Source organism: Vitis riparia, chromosome 8 (assembly GCF_004353265.1).
Source record: "Vitis riparia cultivar Riparia Gloire de Montpellier isolate 1030 chromosome 8, EGFV_Vit.rip_1.0, whole genome shotgun sequence".
In the NCBI taxonomy this organism is placed as follows: Eukaryota; Viridiplantae; Streptophyta; class Magnoliopsida; order Vitales; family Vitaceae; genus Vitis; species Vitis riparia.
This window is the reverse complement of record NC_048438.1, coordinates 18951512-18968512: the sequence shown is the minus strand read 5'-3', so window position 1 is coordinate 18968512 and position 17001 is coordinate 18951512. Positions and strand designations below refer to the sequence as shown.

The 17001-nt window shown below is 35.0% G+C and overlaps 3 protein-coding genes across 3 annotated transcripts; 2 read left to right on the top strand and 1 right to left on the bottom strand.

Moving 5' to 3' along the window:
- Window positions 1–557: 557 nt before the first annotated feature.
- Window positions 558–5593, top strand: LOC117920984. The gene is made up of 4 exons (XM_034838718.1): window positions 558–821; window positions 920–1030; window positions 4162–4230; window positions 5190–5593. The coding sequence occupies exons 1-4, from the start codon at window positions 672–674 to the stop codon at window positions 5238–5240; spliced, it is 381 nt and encodes a 126-aa protein (XP_034694609.1). The 5' UTR covers window positions 558–671; the 3' UTR covers window positions 5241–5593.
- A 110-nt stretch (window positions 5594–5703) lies between these two features.
- On the top strand, window positions 5704–7474 carry LOC117920983 (transcription factor MYB27-like). The gene is made up of 5 exons (XM_034838717.1): window positions 5704–6282; window positions 6376–6504; window positions 6608–6737; window positions 6832–6932; window positions 7016–7474. Exons 2-5 carry the CDS (start codon window positions 6390–6392, stop codon window positions 7360–7362), a joined length of 693 nt encoding a protein of 230 aa, XP_034694608.1. The 5' UTR covers window positions 5704–6282; window positions 6376–6389; the 3' UTR covers window positions 7363–7474.
- Window positions 7475–9759: 2285 nt separating this feature from the next.
- LOC117919641 (probable pectate lyase 12) lies at window positions 9760–12613 on the bottom strand. The gene is made up of 4 exons (XM_034836848.1): window positions 12106–12613; window positions 10814–11717; window positions 10376–10578; window positions 9760–10085 (listed from the first exon to the last, which is right to left on the bottom strand). Exons 1-4 carry the CDS (start codon window positions 12306–12308, stop codon window positions 9917–9919), a joined length of 1479 nt encoding a protein of 492 aa, XP_034692739.1. The 5' UTR covers window positions 12309–12613; the 3' UTR covers window positions 9760–9916.
- Window positions 12614–17001: the final 4388 nt, after the last annotated feature.

The window sequence follows — 17001 nt, the reverse complement described above, 5'->3', positions numbered from 1 at the left end:
TTTAATTTAATTTGTATAAGTTTATTAATTTATATATTTTTAAAAAATATATAAAAAATTAAAATGTTTTGTTAATTATAAATGTCACATTGTAAAAAATTATATAATTAAATAAAATTTTATATATTTCATTATAAAAATAAAAATATTTTATAATTAAAATACTAAATACATATAAAATTAAAATATTAATTTATTTTCTTATATTATAATTAAAATTAAATAATTAAATTAATCAAGATTAAAAATTTAAAGTAAAATTAAAATTTAAGTTAGGATAAAGGGTTGGTGGTATTTAAAAGTTATTTATGTACAATTTAACTCATTTATTAAATGAATTAAATGGATTGCATAAATCTTTTCTAGCCTTTGTTTTTTTCCTCTAATAATAATTATTTTCATGATGTGGTAGGAAAAATGCACCCATATCCAATGGGCCATGGAGCGGCACGGGTGTGGGTCGAATAGTAATGCATGACGTGGCAGGCCTATCTTTTGGCAAGAAGACCTCAACCCTCTAACAAACATATAATCATTCTCCCCAAATATTCATCATTGAAATATCCGGTACAGTTGGCATCCTCCTCTCCCACTCTCTCTCAATTCTAATCCCTTCACTCCTTCCTCACTGTGTGTCAATACATATATACAGATATCAATACCAGTCACCCATGTCGAAAAGAGGCGGTGGTGCAGCACTCCAGAAGGATGTCCCATGGCGGGCATCCCCTTCCGGAAAACCCATCCCCAAAATCCACCATTCCCCTATTCTTCGCGTCTCCCAAACCCCTTCTTCCCATTATGCTCTCTCCATCATGAAGGTTTCTGCCTCTCTTTTATTCTCGTTTATTTGTTTTATTCATTCGTCACTGGTTTTAATGTTTTATCCTTCGTGCTGGGCAAAATTTGAAATTTGCAGCACCCAAATCCAATAGGGGATAGGTTAGCAACGGAAGCCATCGTGGAAGCAGCAGGCCCTGATTGCATTGTTCCTGGACAGGTTACTCCCGTTAGATTGCTTGGTCTCAAGGTACTTCCTTCTTCTTTCTCTCTTTTGCACGCATTCGACCGAGAGCCGTCGCTTTTCTTCTCTATGTTAATGGAGGGCCGGAGGTAACCGACGGTTCCGACTTTTTCCGGTCTCCGCCTTGAATTTTGCACATGTCACAATCATCTAAATGGGTTATTTTGAATTTCGTGGTTTATTTCACCATTCCACATTTTGACGCTTCTTTGGTTAACAATTAGTACTGTCCCTTAACCATTGTAACACTCTTATTAGGAGTCATATTGATCAGTTATTTGGTGCAAATATCGCATGATGAGTCTTGAAACCTATCTTGGTTGAATTTGTTGTAATAAATTGGAAGTTTTATTATGTTTCCCAAAAAAGACCAACAACAACAAATTGTGTGGTTCTTTCTGTTATGATAATTTTATTATCACTAGTGTTAACTTGGTAGATTTATGCTAGAGGTTTGAAGAATTCCAGGGTTGCATATGATGCCAATAATTTTCTGAATTTAACTCTCTTGTCTGTCAGGTGTAGTCTAGTTTGATGTCCTGATTGTGCAGCCCTACAGATTTTCAGGGCCTTGCTTATTGGTGGGCATGTAGAATTTATAGAAGGACAAACACAAAAATTTAAACAATCAAAATTCTTTTTTCTTTTTGCATTATTCTTATCTACGCAATCCTCATGACTCTTAGGTTTCATGTCATTGAAATTTGTTGGTGGTCTTATCTGGAATCCCTGCTAGAACAGAGAAAATATAAGAGCGGAGGGTATACCAATTTAATATTTATGTCAATTAAATAAAGATTTGTAGCATCCTACTTTAATGCATTTCACAAGATTATATCCAATTGTGTGAATAAATATCTCCTACTTTATTTTCTGAAAAAAGGACTGGTGCTGCTAAAGGGGATGTGATGTGATTTAATCTACAACAGGCAATAACTGGGGATGGTTATTCTGAGAGTTAAATGATTTCTAGTTGTTGATTTCACAGAAAGCAATTATTCTAAAAGGATAAAAAGAGATGAATAGAGTGTACCTACTTCACATGAATGCCTCTTTGGATCTACAAATGGTTCTTTTAAATTGCTTACACTATATTTGGTTCTTGGAAAATTTGAGGGAGAATGTTAGGGAAAGAAAATAGAGAGGAAAATTAAAAGGAAAGAAAAAGTGATGAAAAATTAAAAAATAGATTTAAAGTCAATAAATTATTTTTATATATTACTTCAAACCCATTTCACTTATTTTTAACTCTTCTATGTAAAAATTAAATAATTTAAAATTTCATAAGTTTCCCACTAATTTTAATTAATTTTTCTTTTCTTTTGTATTTTTCATGATGAAACCAAACATAAGAAAATCATTTTCCTTGATATTTTTTTCTTTCTTTGGTACTTTCCTAGAACTAAACATAGCCTTAAATATAATGCAAAGATTCTAGAAAGAGAGAGAAATACATTTGAGGGAAAATCTTTTATAGCAGAACACAATTTACCATATAAGCTATGATCTTCAACTCCAGGAGATTCTGTGGGGGAGACTTGTGATAAGTGAACAACCTGCTATATTTTATGTAATAGAAAATGAAAGGAATTTAAACTTACTTATGATCACCCAAGTTCAAGATGCGAGTCTAATCTAGTATCAAGGAAACTAGATAGACCTCTATAATTCCTTCTCTGTGAGGATCTTTCATCATTGTTTTTTTACTCTTTCTTAGTAATAAAATCTTCAATTTTCCTTGGAAAGAAACCTATATGCATATATAACCTCTATCAAACTAAGATAAAAGAGTTACTATTGTGAATGGCCCCAGAAACACAGGTGATTGGGTTATTATTTTCACATGGTAGAGAAAGTATAGGAGCAGAATAACCTCAAGAAAGATTCTTGAGCCTTTATGTGGATCTTCTTTTGTTAGAGCTATATTGGCAGAGCATCATTCAGAATTCTGATGCAGAAAGCAGGCAAAGAAAGACTTGTGTGAATTAAGAGGGAAAAAAAAAATGTTTGGAGAATTGAAAGTTGAACTTTAAATGCCAAAAGATGGTGGTGAGTTCCAGACTCAGAGAAAAGAGGCTCTAATTCATAATATGTCAAATGCATATGGAAAGGGGAACATGAAATTAGGCAAATTTGCCAAGAATGAGATTCTGCAGTACAAAGTAACATGTTCAGCCAAATATTTGGCATTTAATGACCCATGCTGTAATTGACTAGAAGCATTTTTTTTTTTAAATGTTATCAGCTTCTAAGATTACAAAAATGAAAGCTGGAGATTTGATTCTTTTAGTTGAAATAGTTTTAATTCATACCTGATAGAAAATAAGTTTCTTAAAGCATTGCTCATAAATGATTAAATTCATTCAAGTATAGCATCTTCTGTATTTGAATTTTCTTACAGCTTCTTTGCTCTTGTTTTATTTTCATGGAGTCTCTTTTTCTTTACTAGTTAATATTTTTTAGAGTGAGTTCCTAAGTTATCTGCTCAAGTAAAAAGCCTTTTTCTGGTGTCAGTATACTCGATATACATAATCTGACCTTTTTTGGTACATAAACATGACATGGTGAGCCTTGTTCTCTGTTCTGGAATCATAGAGTAAAGCTAAACATGTTAAGTTTTTTGTGTTTTCTCAGAGTTGTATACTGCCTCATTTTTCCAATTTTATGATATTTAACTTTGCATTATTTTTTGTTGAGATTCACTACTATCAGATTTTCTCTATTAAAAAAAAGCCTCACAATCAATTTTCTTGTTGCTTTCTTGATCTAGATAATAATCCATTGAAAACTCCCAAGGGGGGAATATACAGCTAACTATCCTATATGTGTTTCTTTGGAAAACTACATGGTTGCCTCTGTTCTCATATTCTAGGTAATGCAAGTTTGGACTAGTATGTTGTGATTTCTGATATATGCGGTAGTACGAATTGGGAGACAGTAACTAATCATCTAGCAGGGTTTGTTTCATAAATTTTTTGTTGGCTCTAGGACTTGGCAAACATTATACTTTATCAATTTTTATTTATTTATTTTTGGCACATTATATTTGTCCTAGAGATTTCTGGGACTGCTTTCGTGGCATCACTCTTGACCTTGTATGATCTTGGCATCAAATTTCTATTTCTGCATATGCACAGGTATGGCCTATCCATATTGACATGAAATTTATGGAACCAGTTGGACGAGAGCTTAAGCTGCTTGGGAAGGTAAAATTCTAGTTTCCAGGTCTTAGAAATATTTTATAAAATCCTTTTGTAAGAGGAATGCTCTCAAGGGAAAAATTATCTCTTCTATAGTCTATCTGCTTGATTTTGTGATGTATACATAGAAGTCAAAATTCCTATCCAGTTTATGGAAGATAAATATACACCCTTGAAGTAAATATACCCAGTTTATGATGATAGATTCTTTTTCTTTTTCTTACACCCCTTAAAATAAATTATTATTCTTGGCCCCCGCTAAACTTATTTTCTAGCTCCGCCATTGTTTATGGGGAATAGAATATACACTTAAAGTGGATATGAAATTATCATGATAGATTCTTTTGCTCTAGTTTCAAAATTTTATGATGATTCTTTTGTCCTAGTTTCAAAATTTTATTTTATAATTCTTTTTGCTGGAGGAAAGTTTTCAAAGGAAAAAATACAACTTTTGTGTTTGATTTTGTGAATCTAGTATGTGGGGAATAAAGGGGTACACTCTTAAAAAGAGGGATGTGCTTGGTTTATCATCCCTTGTGATGATGGATTCCTTTCTTCTTCTTTTATTTATTTATTTATTTTATCAGATTGTTTCTTCTTCTTTATTATTGTTGCCTCATTTTGGAAACAATTTTTCTTCCACATGGTTTTGCTTGGTTTGACTTGTCTTCTCAGATCTTTTCTGTAAAATGTTGACTGAAATTCCTATTTGTTGTTGTATTGATGGCAGCTAGGAAAATAAGGTTAAGAAATACCCTAAAAATAACATCCATGATCATCAATATTAGCTCACTATTAATTTTATGTCCATTGTCAATTCTTTAATTTAATTAAATTTAAAGTTTTCTTGTTTGGTATGTGGTCCTAAAGCACATTGCACTTTCACATGCAAAACCTGAAAGTCTGCTTTTTGTTTGAGTTTCCTGTCTAATAGATGTTTCTAATTCTTTTTTGGCTGTATGCAGTTCATGGATTCAGCTGTCGATCTCATGAACAAATCCTTTATAGACCGTTAGCAATTTTGGGCTTTTGGTTTATCAAAGAGGGTGGCCAGAAGCAGGCAGCTTGCCAGCCATATGTATGATCCTACGTTTTTTGGAACTTGCAGAAGCCTAGCCAAGCTGAGTTTCTGTAGAGCTGGTCATTATCAGCATTTTATGCCCATGTTTAAAACTAATTTCTAGATCATAAGCTAGAATTTTTTATGTTGATAGTTAAGAGAAAAAGAGGTTCCTTATCCCAAAATGCTATTTCGGCTATAATAGAATTCTAGCATGGATTTTCCTCCATGAAACACTGTGACTTGGATGTTTTATAATTTTTCATGTTACACTACCTACTGGTGAACCAATGGATTGAACTTGTTTCCTGTGACTTTGGCAGCCATCGCAAAAGAACACTATTGATTCATTCTGTCCAGTTCCATTGTTGAGCAGGGCAAAACCGTTATAGAAAAAAGAAAAAAATGCACATGTACTACTTGGAGTCTTGAAAAATCCCAAAGATGAAGGTGAGGACAATGACAGGCACAATTCAATTGAGAACATGATTAAATGCTGGTCCTATAAAACGAATGAGTGGGATGGTAGTGCATGCGCTCACCTCCAATTGACAGCACTTTGTAAGGTGTCTGGCACAAATCCATATTCGTGTTTGCTCTCTGTATGTCTAAATAAATACTGGAGAGGATTTAGGTTGAGATTATTGAGATTCGTATATTGGTCTGCTGCTACCTTCCAAAACTCCATCCCTATCCTTTCGCCTTTTTATCTAATCATCTACTTAATTAATACTACACTCGCCACCTTCTATAATTGGCAGATGCAAAACCTATCTGCAAACTGCAATACTAGTAGTAGTTGTTGTACAAGTAACGAACAGCCCTTAGCAAATAAAACCAGAACTGGTGATGCAAAAAGGGAGGAAGAACTCAATGCAATCTCAAGAAATAACAATAGAATAATCCATGGATGGCCTAATTTAACCGTCTGAACATCAAGTCATGTAAGCCAATGGTGGAGTTCCCACAAAACTAGTGTTATCCACCTATCATCCTATGTAAGATTTTCTGGTCACTCCCTTTTCCGCTTTTCCCCTGCCCTTTGCCACCTCATTTCTTATATAAGAAGGGTAAACCCCTCTTGAGCTCAGTGGGAAAAGCAGCCATGCAAGGGGAAAATTTGCGTAAAGGGTCTTGGCTTGAAGAGGAAGATGAGCGACTGACTACCTTTGTTGGACTGTTGGGGGAACGGCGCTGGGACTCTATTGCAAGAGCATCAGGTATGATTCACAAGAATGTATAGAAAAGATGCTCACTGTTGTGCTCTGCAATCTGAGTTTCAAGTAGTAAGCTTTTCCCCAGCTGAAGAAGTTTTGCTTGCAGGTCTAAAAAGGAGCGGTAAGAGTTGCAGGTTGCGGTGGTTGAACTATCTTCGCCCTGATCTTAAACGTTGTCAGATAAGCGCTGAAGAAGAGCAAATCATCCTTCAACTTCACAAACGATGGGGTAACAAGTAATGTTCTTTCCTCTTGTGGTCTGGATACCTCATACTTAAATCTTATTGACCAAACTTTGGGAAGGATTTTTCTAATTCTAATCTCTTGTAGGTGGTCATGGATTGCAAGAAGCTTGCCAGGAAGAACCGATAATGAGATAAAGAATTACTGGAGAACTCATTTGAGGAAGAGGACAGAAATTGAAGAACAAGGTATGCTGCAATTTTCTTCTGCTTCTTGATTCCTCTTCTATTTGTTATATCCACTTTCCGTAACATCAAGTCCCCTCCTACAGATAGCTTTCAAAGTGAAATAGACAATGCCAAACAAGATTTCTTGATTCAAAGCAATGCAAGCACACAGAAAAGTAACTATGAAGACTGTGGATCTGTTGAGGATGTTTTGGGAGCCACAGATGATTCCTTTGATGCTCTTGCATTGTCAAACTTTGCTTTCACAAGTTCTCCCTATGAAAACAGATTATCAGATTGGATGTCAGGGCTGTCCAGTGATTTGAGTGAAATGAAATATCATGGGGAATGGAATAGTTTAGACTCTTCCTTCGGTTATCCGGCATGGATCCCTGAGGATTGTGATACTAGTGTTTGGGATGGTTCAGGCTCTCTTTGGGTCATGGACTAACTCACACAGCTTATGAGCTTCATGTAGTGAATCTAAATAAGTCTGAGGTGGTGTTTGTTTTTTTACTTAATTCTAAACAGAACCTTAATGATTAGTAGTGTTAGATATTAAATTGTTTGTTTTTGTAATATTTTATTTATATTAAGTATTAAAAAGTAAAAACAAAAATGAGTTTTTTTTTTTTTTAGTAAAAAAGTTTATAACAAGATACGAAAAAATAAAAAAATAAACTACCTAAATTGTGAAAGCAAATTCCTTTCAACAAAAAGCCAAAAAAATAAACATTACCTTAAATTGTATAATATCCTGTAAAAATATCTACTTATGCTCAAGTGATGACTCTCTATTGAGCCCTTTCCTTTGCTTTTTTATCTTGGATGGAATTTAAGGGTTAAAATACCACAACAGGACAGAAGAGGAGAGGTGATGACTAAGCTTCCTAGCCATGTTCTTTAGTAATGGGCTTGATCAGTTGGATAAGTTTAAAAAAATTTCAACTTTAAATGCCACAGGATCAAGTACCACTAACCACGTAAGCCATAACCAAACAAAATGCATGACGCAAAGCAATGTGCCTAGTCCCTCGAGGACATGAGAATGGTGACAAAAGCTTCTTTTAAAATGATTTACTCTTCATCAAGTGTGGAACAAATATTCTTGAAGGCCCATTCACATAGTAAGAGTCAATTTGACAATATTTTTATAAAGTACTTTTAACATAATAAAATATTTTTAACATAAAATATGTTTTTGAAAAAAATTAGATGTCAAAAAAAACTTTTAAAAAATCAAAAAAATTAATTATAGTGTTTATTGAAAAAACATTTGATAGATAATTTTTCTAAAAATACTTTTATTAAAAGTACTACAAATAAAAACATTATTAAATGCGGTATATGAATTTTTTTTCAATCTTCGTGATAATAGACTTACAACAAGACGTAGTTTAGGGTGAATGTAAAATTGAAGGTGTAAGTGATTCTAATACTACTACCATCGTAGCTTTAGAAGCCAAAGAATAAATCCAGACAGATCATACAAATGAAGTTCCCTCAATGTCCTCTACAATGGACCAAACTGGTTTAGTAGCGTCCAGTTGCAAACAAGTTGGATACCTAGTGGAAGATTTTTTAAATTATTGTCCAAATCAACAACTTAACATTCAAAGTATGAGACCCCCAAGTGTCATTGCTTTTGTCGAGTCAGAGAGAGTTTCTGACTAAGAAATCCTATAATAAATATGTTCCTTATAGTCTCTATGGGCCACAAAGTTGGTCAGCATAATCACAAGATAGAAGATAATGTTTTCCAATTGGCAACCATGGCTGACTACTTGGCCTATAACTGAAGAAGCCCCAACAAGATCTGAACAGGTCATTGTAGATGACATATACTAGTAATATAAGATCAACCCATGAGTCCATCACCCTTACCCTTTTTTAAATAAGACAAAAGGGTCACCCATATGAACTGATCAGTAGTTCTTACTACATGTCATATGCCTTCTGCACTAGTAAAGAAAAATTCTCCCCATAACCATTTCCCTTTTCTAAAACGACAAGATGGATCCGACGTGAATTGAACAAGCCTTGGTAGATATCATTGGCTAGTTAAAAAAAAAGAGACAAATCTATCCAAAAAAGGGACCACATACATTCCATAACAAAACCTAGGTCTTCCGGAACCATATAGCTAGCTTCTATCTTCCATGCATGCACTGGTGGTCACTCACAAACATGTTGTTCAGTATTAAAGAAAAAAGGTAAATAAAATTGAACCAAATTTTGTAAAATCCAAATTTTTTTTATTAAAAATACTATCTTTTAATAGTATATAGGAACTATTTTTTATCATTTCGGTACTATCTTTACTCTAGAGTCTATGAAATTTAAATTATTTATAGAGATTTTATATTTTATTTTTTTTGTTTTCCTCTCAAATGTATGACTAGAAACACACTTCTCCCTGTTCTCTATGCTTTAGATTTGAAAAGAGAGATAAAAGAAAGCATAGGTCTTCCTTCCCACAGTCGCAAACAAGTTGTTCAATATTTGAAAGGAAAGTTTCCTTTGTGGGTGGAGACAAGGTTATCTCAGCCCAAGTAACAAAATAATGTGAATATAATACAATATCTTTCTCAATTAAAAAACATGCTATGTATCAGTTGTGGTCAGTGTTCACCCTGTTGCCCTGCTTTTCAACCTCTGTTCTCTGAGTAAACCATTATCGGATACCGGTAAGTTCTACATCATATTAGGGTATTGGGCAATAGAAAACAGATTGCTTTGCGGCAAATGTTAAGAACTTGATCCGATTACGTGTACAAGCATCTGGTTTTCAGTTAAAGTTAAGAGAGTGCGACATATCTGGTTATATCCCAGCAGAAAAGAGAAAACAACATCTCAACTATCCTCTTTCTTTCTTTTTGTTTAAGTTTAAGAAGAATGAGTAAAGAGAGAGGAGTCGGATGGATCGGTATGACATAGTTACGACTTAAAAGAGTCAATGCAAATAACAGTACAGAAAAATGATTCATTATCACAAGAAGATGGGGTTAGAGGTACAAGAGTAGAAAGGAAGATAAGAGAAATAAAGGAGGAAGGAGAGTGGAAGAAAGGGCAAAGGAGGATGGTGAGCCGCTCAACATATTCTCGGAGTAGTCATCACCAAAACCATATCCCCCACCACTTCGTTCTGTCCTCCACGTTCCAAGGTTGTTGCCGCTGCACATCCATGAACATACCATTTCAACTTCTTTGTCGTTTGTTCATTCATTTTTTAATTAGCAATCAAGTCAATCACATAAAATTATTATCGTTAAAAAGTTAAAACAAACCAACCCAACTTTCCAAAATTCGGTCCAATGGGAAGGTTTGGGTTAGGCCCAGCCCATAGACTTTTCGGGTTGGGTACGAAAGTTAAAGGGGAGAGAGTTAATGAGATGTGAAAAGGTAAAGGGGATTTGAGTGATATTTAGTGGAAACTGGAAAGTAAAAGAAAGAGGAAAAGAGACCTGCCACCGAGGACACCGGCGTTAGTGGTAAGTTGATCAATGAGGGCAGCAGATTTGGGCTCCACGCTGTAGGCTTTTTCGTAGAGAACCTCAACGGTTTCACCTGATGCAATGAAGAAGGCTCCGTTCACCAATATGTCCCCCTCGCTCCTCCAATTCCAGTCCCTCCACTTCTTCTCATCCGTATCCACGCGCTTCGTCACCTATGCCACGTTCATTCAAACTCCCCATCATTACTACCCCATCTCCACCCACCATTCACCCCACTCCCATTTCTTCCCCAATAAACACATATGCATCTTCAAGAAATCATATTTTTCTAAACAAATGGCTTTAGTGCTCACTTGAGAAAAAATTAATTTAAATATAAAAGATTGAAAACTCTTTCCCTAATCTCAAACTCTTTTGAATTTCCAAACATTGAATTGAAGAATGTACCTCCTTGGCGTTGCGATTGGACGGCGCGGTATAGCGATTCCCCTGGCTGTTGATGGTGGGGCTACCGCTACCCCCAATAGCATACATCTCCCAACGAGTAAAATCATTGTTGACCACGTGTATATAGCCGCGTCTGCACCTAGGCATCCGCTGCACCAGCTGCTCACCAAAGTGATTAAATGCTATAGTGACTTGCATCCCTGAATCGGGCACATACGAATCGCTGTGACCTAACAGCATCACCTCATCGTGATGCGAGAAAAAGTTGTTGGATATTGTTATGCCTGTGGAACCCATCACGGCATCGATCAAACCGTCTTTACAATGGGACAACGAACAGTGGTCGATCCATATGTCTCGTGATCCGAATATCGATATTCCATCACCGTCCGACAGTGTGCGCCACCCGTAGTGTGTTGGGCTCGACCGCACGTTAGCCTCGCCCGACTGCACGCAATGGTGGATGTGGATGTTGTGGATGATGACGTTACTGATGTACTGGAGAGTGATGCAACCGCCGCCGACGATGTGGACGTTGGCGCCGCGGCCGTCTAGGGTTTTGTAGCTGTTGAAGATGAGCTCCTGGGAGAGTTTGATGAGCATGTTGGTGGCAAAGACGATCCAGAGAGGGTCGGACTGGATGACGGCGTAGCGGAGTGTGCCGGGGCGAGGGGTGACGGCGTCGTGGTCGGAGGAGTCGGTGACGACGTAGATCTGACCGCCTTTGCCGCCGAGGGCGTACTGGCCGAAGCCAATGGCGCAGTCGGCGAGGCGTTGGCGGTCGGCTTCCCAGTTGGGGTCGCACCTCCAGCAGTCGTCTATGGGGTTTCCCGTGACGCATGAGGACTGGTCGCTTTGGGACACTTCTAGTGTTTGTCTTCTTGACAATGACACATTTACTCTTCTGCTCTCGAAACGAATGCAAATGTAGATAGAATTGACAAAGTTCAAATTATCTACCAATAATTGTAAAAGATCAAACGGAATGAAGAACAAATGATTGAAAAAAATATGTGAAAAATGTAGGAAATGCGGACAGAGGCAATGCCGAAGCGACCGGCTACCCTTTAACTTTCAAATTATTTTTTTGGGAAAAAAATGTAGCATTTCACATTGGAAACTAAGGAATAAAAAAAAAAAAGAAAAAAATGGAAAAAACCTTTGAAAAAATGATGCAAAATGAAACCCAAAATGCAGGGTGGCCCAGATGAAAAACCCTGACAAACAGAGTGGAAGAGGAGAAAAGGAGCAAAAGCCTTAGCCCAGAGAGATGAAGATGGTTTGTTCAATACCTTTGAACTTCTTGGACAACAGCTTCGGGGTCTGGATGTTGACCGAGGAGGGTGAGGTTCTGCATTGGCGTAGCAAGTGCAGAAAGTGAGCTTAGAAGAGAGATTAGGACAATGCAGGTCCTGCGAAGCATGGCTGATGCAGAAGGAGAAGGAGAAGGATGAGTCTGGGTTGGTTTTCGCCGAGAATGATCTACATCTAACATCGCTGAACGCTGCTAGCGAATAGTAAGATGTATTACTGAGAAAAGCAAGTATAGTTATTAGAATAACACATGGTAATGAGGGTGTTGAATTGGGTGGGCTAGACCATTAACTCTGTTTCTCTAGTGGGGTCTTCGTCTATAATCATTTTAAGAGACTTTTGGGATTCATTGTGAGAGAGGAGAAAGGGAAAACAACAGGAGAAAGTGAGAAAAACCAGAGACTCAGTGCCTCTGCTCTCACTTTCTTAGTAGGAGGAGGAGAAGAGTGCTGAGAGTTTACTTCATGGCTCAAGTAGTAAGTAGTTCCCTAGTTACCTGGTATAAAAAGAGAATGTCTAAATAAAATATTTAGAAACCGATAACGTTTGGAATAGACGCTAAAGTTAAATTTAACTATATTTGATGCCATAACTGGGATCCATTTTACTAAAATAGTGTAGTCTTGGACTTTCAGCCTAAACAGAAGCCCTTTTCATACACCCTTCTCTCACCAATCATGAACCTCGTTTGTTGAAAATACAATGGTGAAGAGCTAGAATTGAAGTGCAACGCTGGGAAGTGGGGGAGCAGTGTCCATAAAATCAAAAAAGCAATTGAGAGGAGTGGGAGATTGGTCCTAGGGATCCCAGTAAGCCGCTCTTTCATCTTCTCCTTTGTGGACATGTGGGCCACTAAAGTCAAAAGAACCGGGCCTGCTTTCATTTTTGTTTTACCCCTTTTTTCTGCATTGAGTCAAGACCCTGAATCAATGGGTCTCCAAATTCAATGGGCTCTAGCCCTACCTCTCTGCCTGCATTCGTTTTTCAAATTCCTCTATTTTTTCTTTGCTTCCCGTGAAATTCTTGGCAATTCCAGTCCCCCAAAATTCATCAAATTCTTGGTTTAGCTCAAGTTTGAAAGTGGCATTCTTTCAAATACTTGTTTACTTGATGTTTTTTTCACTTGGTCTTCCCACTCATCCTACTTGAAGAATTTCACTAGTAAGAATATTAAAATTCTAGATTCTTAACTTCTTTCAAAAGAAAGTATGAAAAGCATACCACGTATAAAAATTTTAATGAACACCCTTAAAATTACTGGAATATTAAAAGACATTAATTTTAAAGCAGATGCCAAAAAATATGGATACCAATGAGAAATCAATCAATCATGGAGAATATCTGTTGTACTTGTTTTAAGAGGATTGAGATACTTTAAAGGGGAATATTTATTGCCCAGTCAAATTAGAAAAGGGCAAAGAAAAGAAAAGTGTGGATATTTGTAGTTCTAAAGATCATCCAGTTACCACTATCAATAAATAAGGTTTCTTTCTCAAAGTTGATTCCATATGTAACCTAAGGTCTTAGGATAGTCAGATGCTCAGAATCTGCATCAGGCGAAGAGAGGTGCATCGGGGTCTCCAAATTAAGTGCCTTCTCATTCCTTTCTTCTCCAACTGATAAAGGAAGTGGGCCTCTATCTCCCTTTCTAACTGAAATTGAGCCCATTAATCGATTTTGGCAAAACTCATTCCACCTAAAATTTTAAATTATAATAAAGATTTGAAAATTCTAACTCAGGCAAGTAATCTATGTAATGATTGTAAGTAAATTAATTTCCAATTGCCTTTTCCTTATATGCTCTTTAATATTTATAATTATTAAAAGTTCATGTGTCATTCTCCAATTAGAACTAGCAATAACCTCTTATAATAAAAATAAATTTATTTATATTATAAGTTATAACAAAAATAATTCTCTTTCAACTACATGTGATTATATTCTTAAAAACACGATATTTACTTCATATTCTTAAAAACACAGTCATTATTTCGTTTTTTTTAAGAATAATATTTAGTTCATGTTCTTACGAACATAACTTGATTTGTGCGACTTCTAGATGTTGTTTTATATGATCAAAACAGGGGCCTTATTAATAATCCTTTGAATGACAAATATTTCAAGCATTAAAAATGGGGAAAAAATTTGTGGATTCAAAGAAGAGTTGATTTTGATAACAAAGGGAAAATAACGTGATTCATGAAAATAACATCATAATAAAGCTAACAGTAAAAGTGATATTCTCCAAATTATGATTTCAAAAGTCAAAACTGATGTGATTGAGAATATGTAGCAAGTTTCATATGAGCTTAATAATTCATTCAAAGATCATAATTTTTAAGAAAAATAAATTTAAAATTTTGTAGTGACAAAAAACGATAAATGACAGACAGGGGACGAGGCTTGTTCTTTTAGCATAGAGAGTAGTTAGTAAGTATTCAAGTGTGAACAGAGCACAGGGATGATGTATTTTCAGACAATTAAGTGGTCACATGCGCCCTCCTCTGTTCCTACCCTCAGATTTTTGACTCTTGGGCATCTGCAATTATTGGCCTTACACAACTGGTTGTGGACCCCTTCTATATTTGCGTATGGGCTGGAATCCTCTCTGCAATCACTCCAAATCTTCTACTACTTTTTGAAAGTTCTTTCAAATAGGCTCTCAAGATCCCATATCCTACTTACTATTTTCAATCGACACAAAAATCAAATTTCCTTCAATAAAAGTCTTTAAATTGAAGAAAAAAGAAGAAGAAGAAGAAGAAGAAGAGAGAGGGTGAAGAAGAAGAAGGCAAGTGAATAACACTTCAACAATAGAGATGTGGCGGGGTGAGGGTGACCGGCCGTGAGGACAGAGGAGCATCATTTTTGAGGGGGGAGAAGGGGAATCCAATGATGAAGTGAGCCGGCGTAATTTTCTTGGTAAGGGTCCAAAAAGAATTTTTGTATACTTTTTAGGTATTAAATTTGAAAATTGTAAAACCAAAAGTAAAAGCAGTGAAAATCAGTAATTATTTGTAACATAAATTCCGGGATCTTTTTTATCAAAGACGCGACCAAACTTGGTAAAAGGAGCTCCTTTTTCAAAGTTTGGTGACATTTGTCCGCCATTAGCGGTTTGCCCAAACTGCGGAGCCTTTTCCAAAGCCTGAGCACCACGCCCTCTATCTCAATTATTTTCCCTCAATCTGAAAATTTTCACGTGTTATGTTTAATTGATTATAGATAATTTTGAGGAAGCAAGTCTCAAACCTCGCCAAAGCTAAATGGTTGGACATATAATTTCCTCTATCTCAAACAAAAGAGAATATATTTTCCATCTTAAGGTCAGATTTTGTTTAATATAATCCTATGAAAGTTAAACATCCAATCTATGTATCCTGTTGAATATTGTTAGGTGCCAAAGTGGGATATCCACAATTCAAGTCTACAAAAAAAACCTCGTTTTATTATTGTAGGACAGTGTACTTGTCTTTTAATGGATTGAACATCATCTATTAGTTAATATTTGGGAGAATTGTGTTTTGATCCCACTTAGGCCCAAAAATTAACAAAAGGTCCATATAACTCTTCAAATTGAGTTGAAGGATATGAAATAGTAACGAACAAATATGTCATCTAAGAACACATATAAAATATTTTATAAAATTAAGTTAAATAATTTTTTTTCAATAATTTTTTTTTTCAAAAATACTAAATTAAATAAAAGTGGTTTTCAAAAATATTAAATTATTTTTTTTTCAAAAATATTAAATTAAATAAAACTATTTTAAAAAAATATTAAATTAAATAATTTTATTTTAAAAAATATTAAATTAAATAAAAGTATTTTTAAAAAATATTAAATTACATAAAAGTATTTTTAAAAAATATTAAATTAAATAAAAAATATTTTTAAAAAATATTAAATTAAATAAAAGTATTTTTCAAAAATATTAATTTTTTTCTCAAAATCAATAAAGGGCATTTTTTGGAAATACTAAAGGATAATATCCTTCAACTCAATTTTCATATTTTCATTAAGTCTTGGGCTCAATTTGAAGAGTTATACAGACCTTTTGTTAATTTGGGGGCCCATCTACCCCTAAAACATAATTCTCCCTTAATATTTTGACATAAAAATTAATTAGAAGAAGATATTTATAAGCTTATTGATTATTGAGTCTTTAAAATACTACTTATTAGCATCTATCTTTCCTATCTTATTATTATCAATGGTCCACTTCCTTAAATGAGAGTTGTTTTTTTCCAATCCACAAATATTATTTGTTGCCCTTTACTTGTTTAGCAACATTTATTTGAGGGTATTTGAAATTGTCTATTTTATTATTCACTCTTATATATGAACGCAAACACTCATCTATCCACAAATATGGTTTTCTTCTTTTATTCAATATCTCGTTTATTTATTTAGCAAATATCTTTTATGCTTGGTTAATCGATATCTCCCTACCTTGTTTCATCGATTGAAGTACATGTGCTTTGGTTATTATTCTTTTTGCAACTTTTGATTCAGAGCAATACGAAAATTCTAATTTTTTCTTATGGTTGGATAGGATTGTATAAATACTTTTCAAGTGATAGGTTTTTCTTGAACTATGTGGATGTTGTGGTTCTAAGGTAATTACTTTTATTTGAGGTAAATCAAATTTTTAACCCTTCAGGAAATATGGTATGATTTTGAACCACACCAACTAATTCTCAAATTTGTTGGGAATGGTACTGATTTCCGAGATTTAATAAAAACCAGAAACAGGGGAAGAAAATTGAAGTAAAAATAGTAATCCAACAATAGTGGCATGAGGCTGTGACATATGTGGACTAAGTGAAAATCGTCAGCAAAAATCAAAACATTTTTACTAGATGTGACAGGT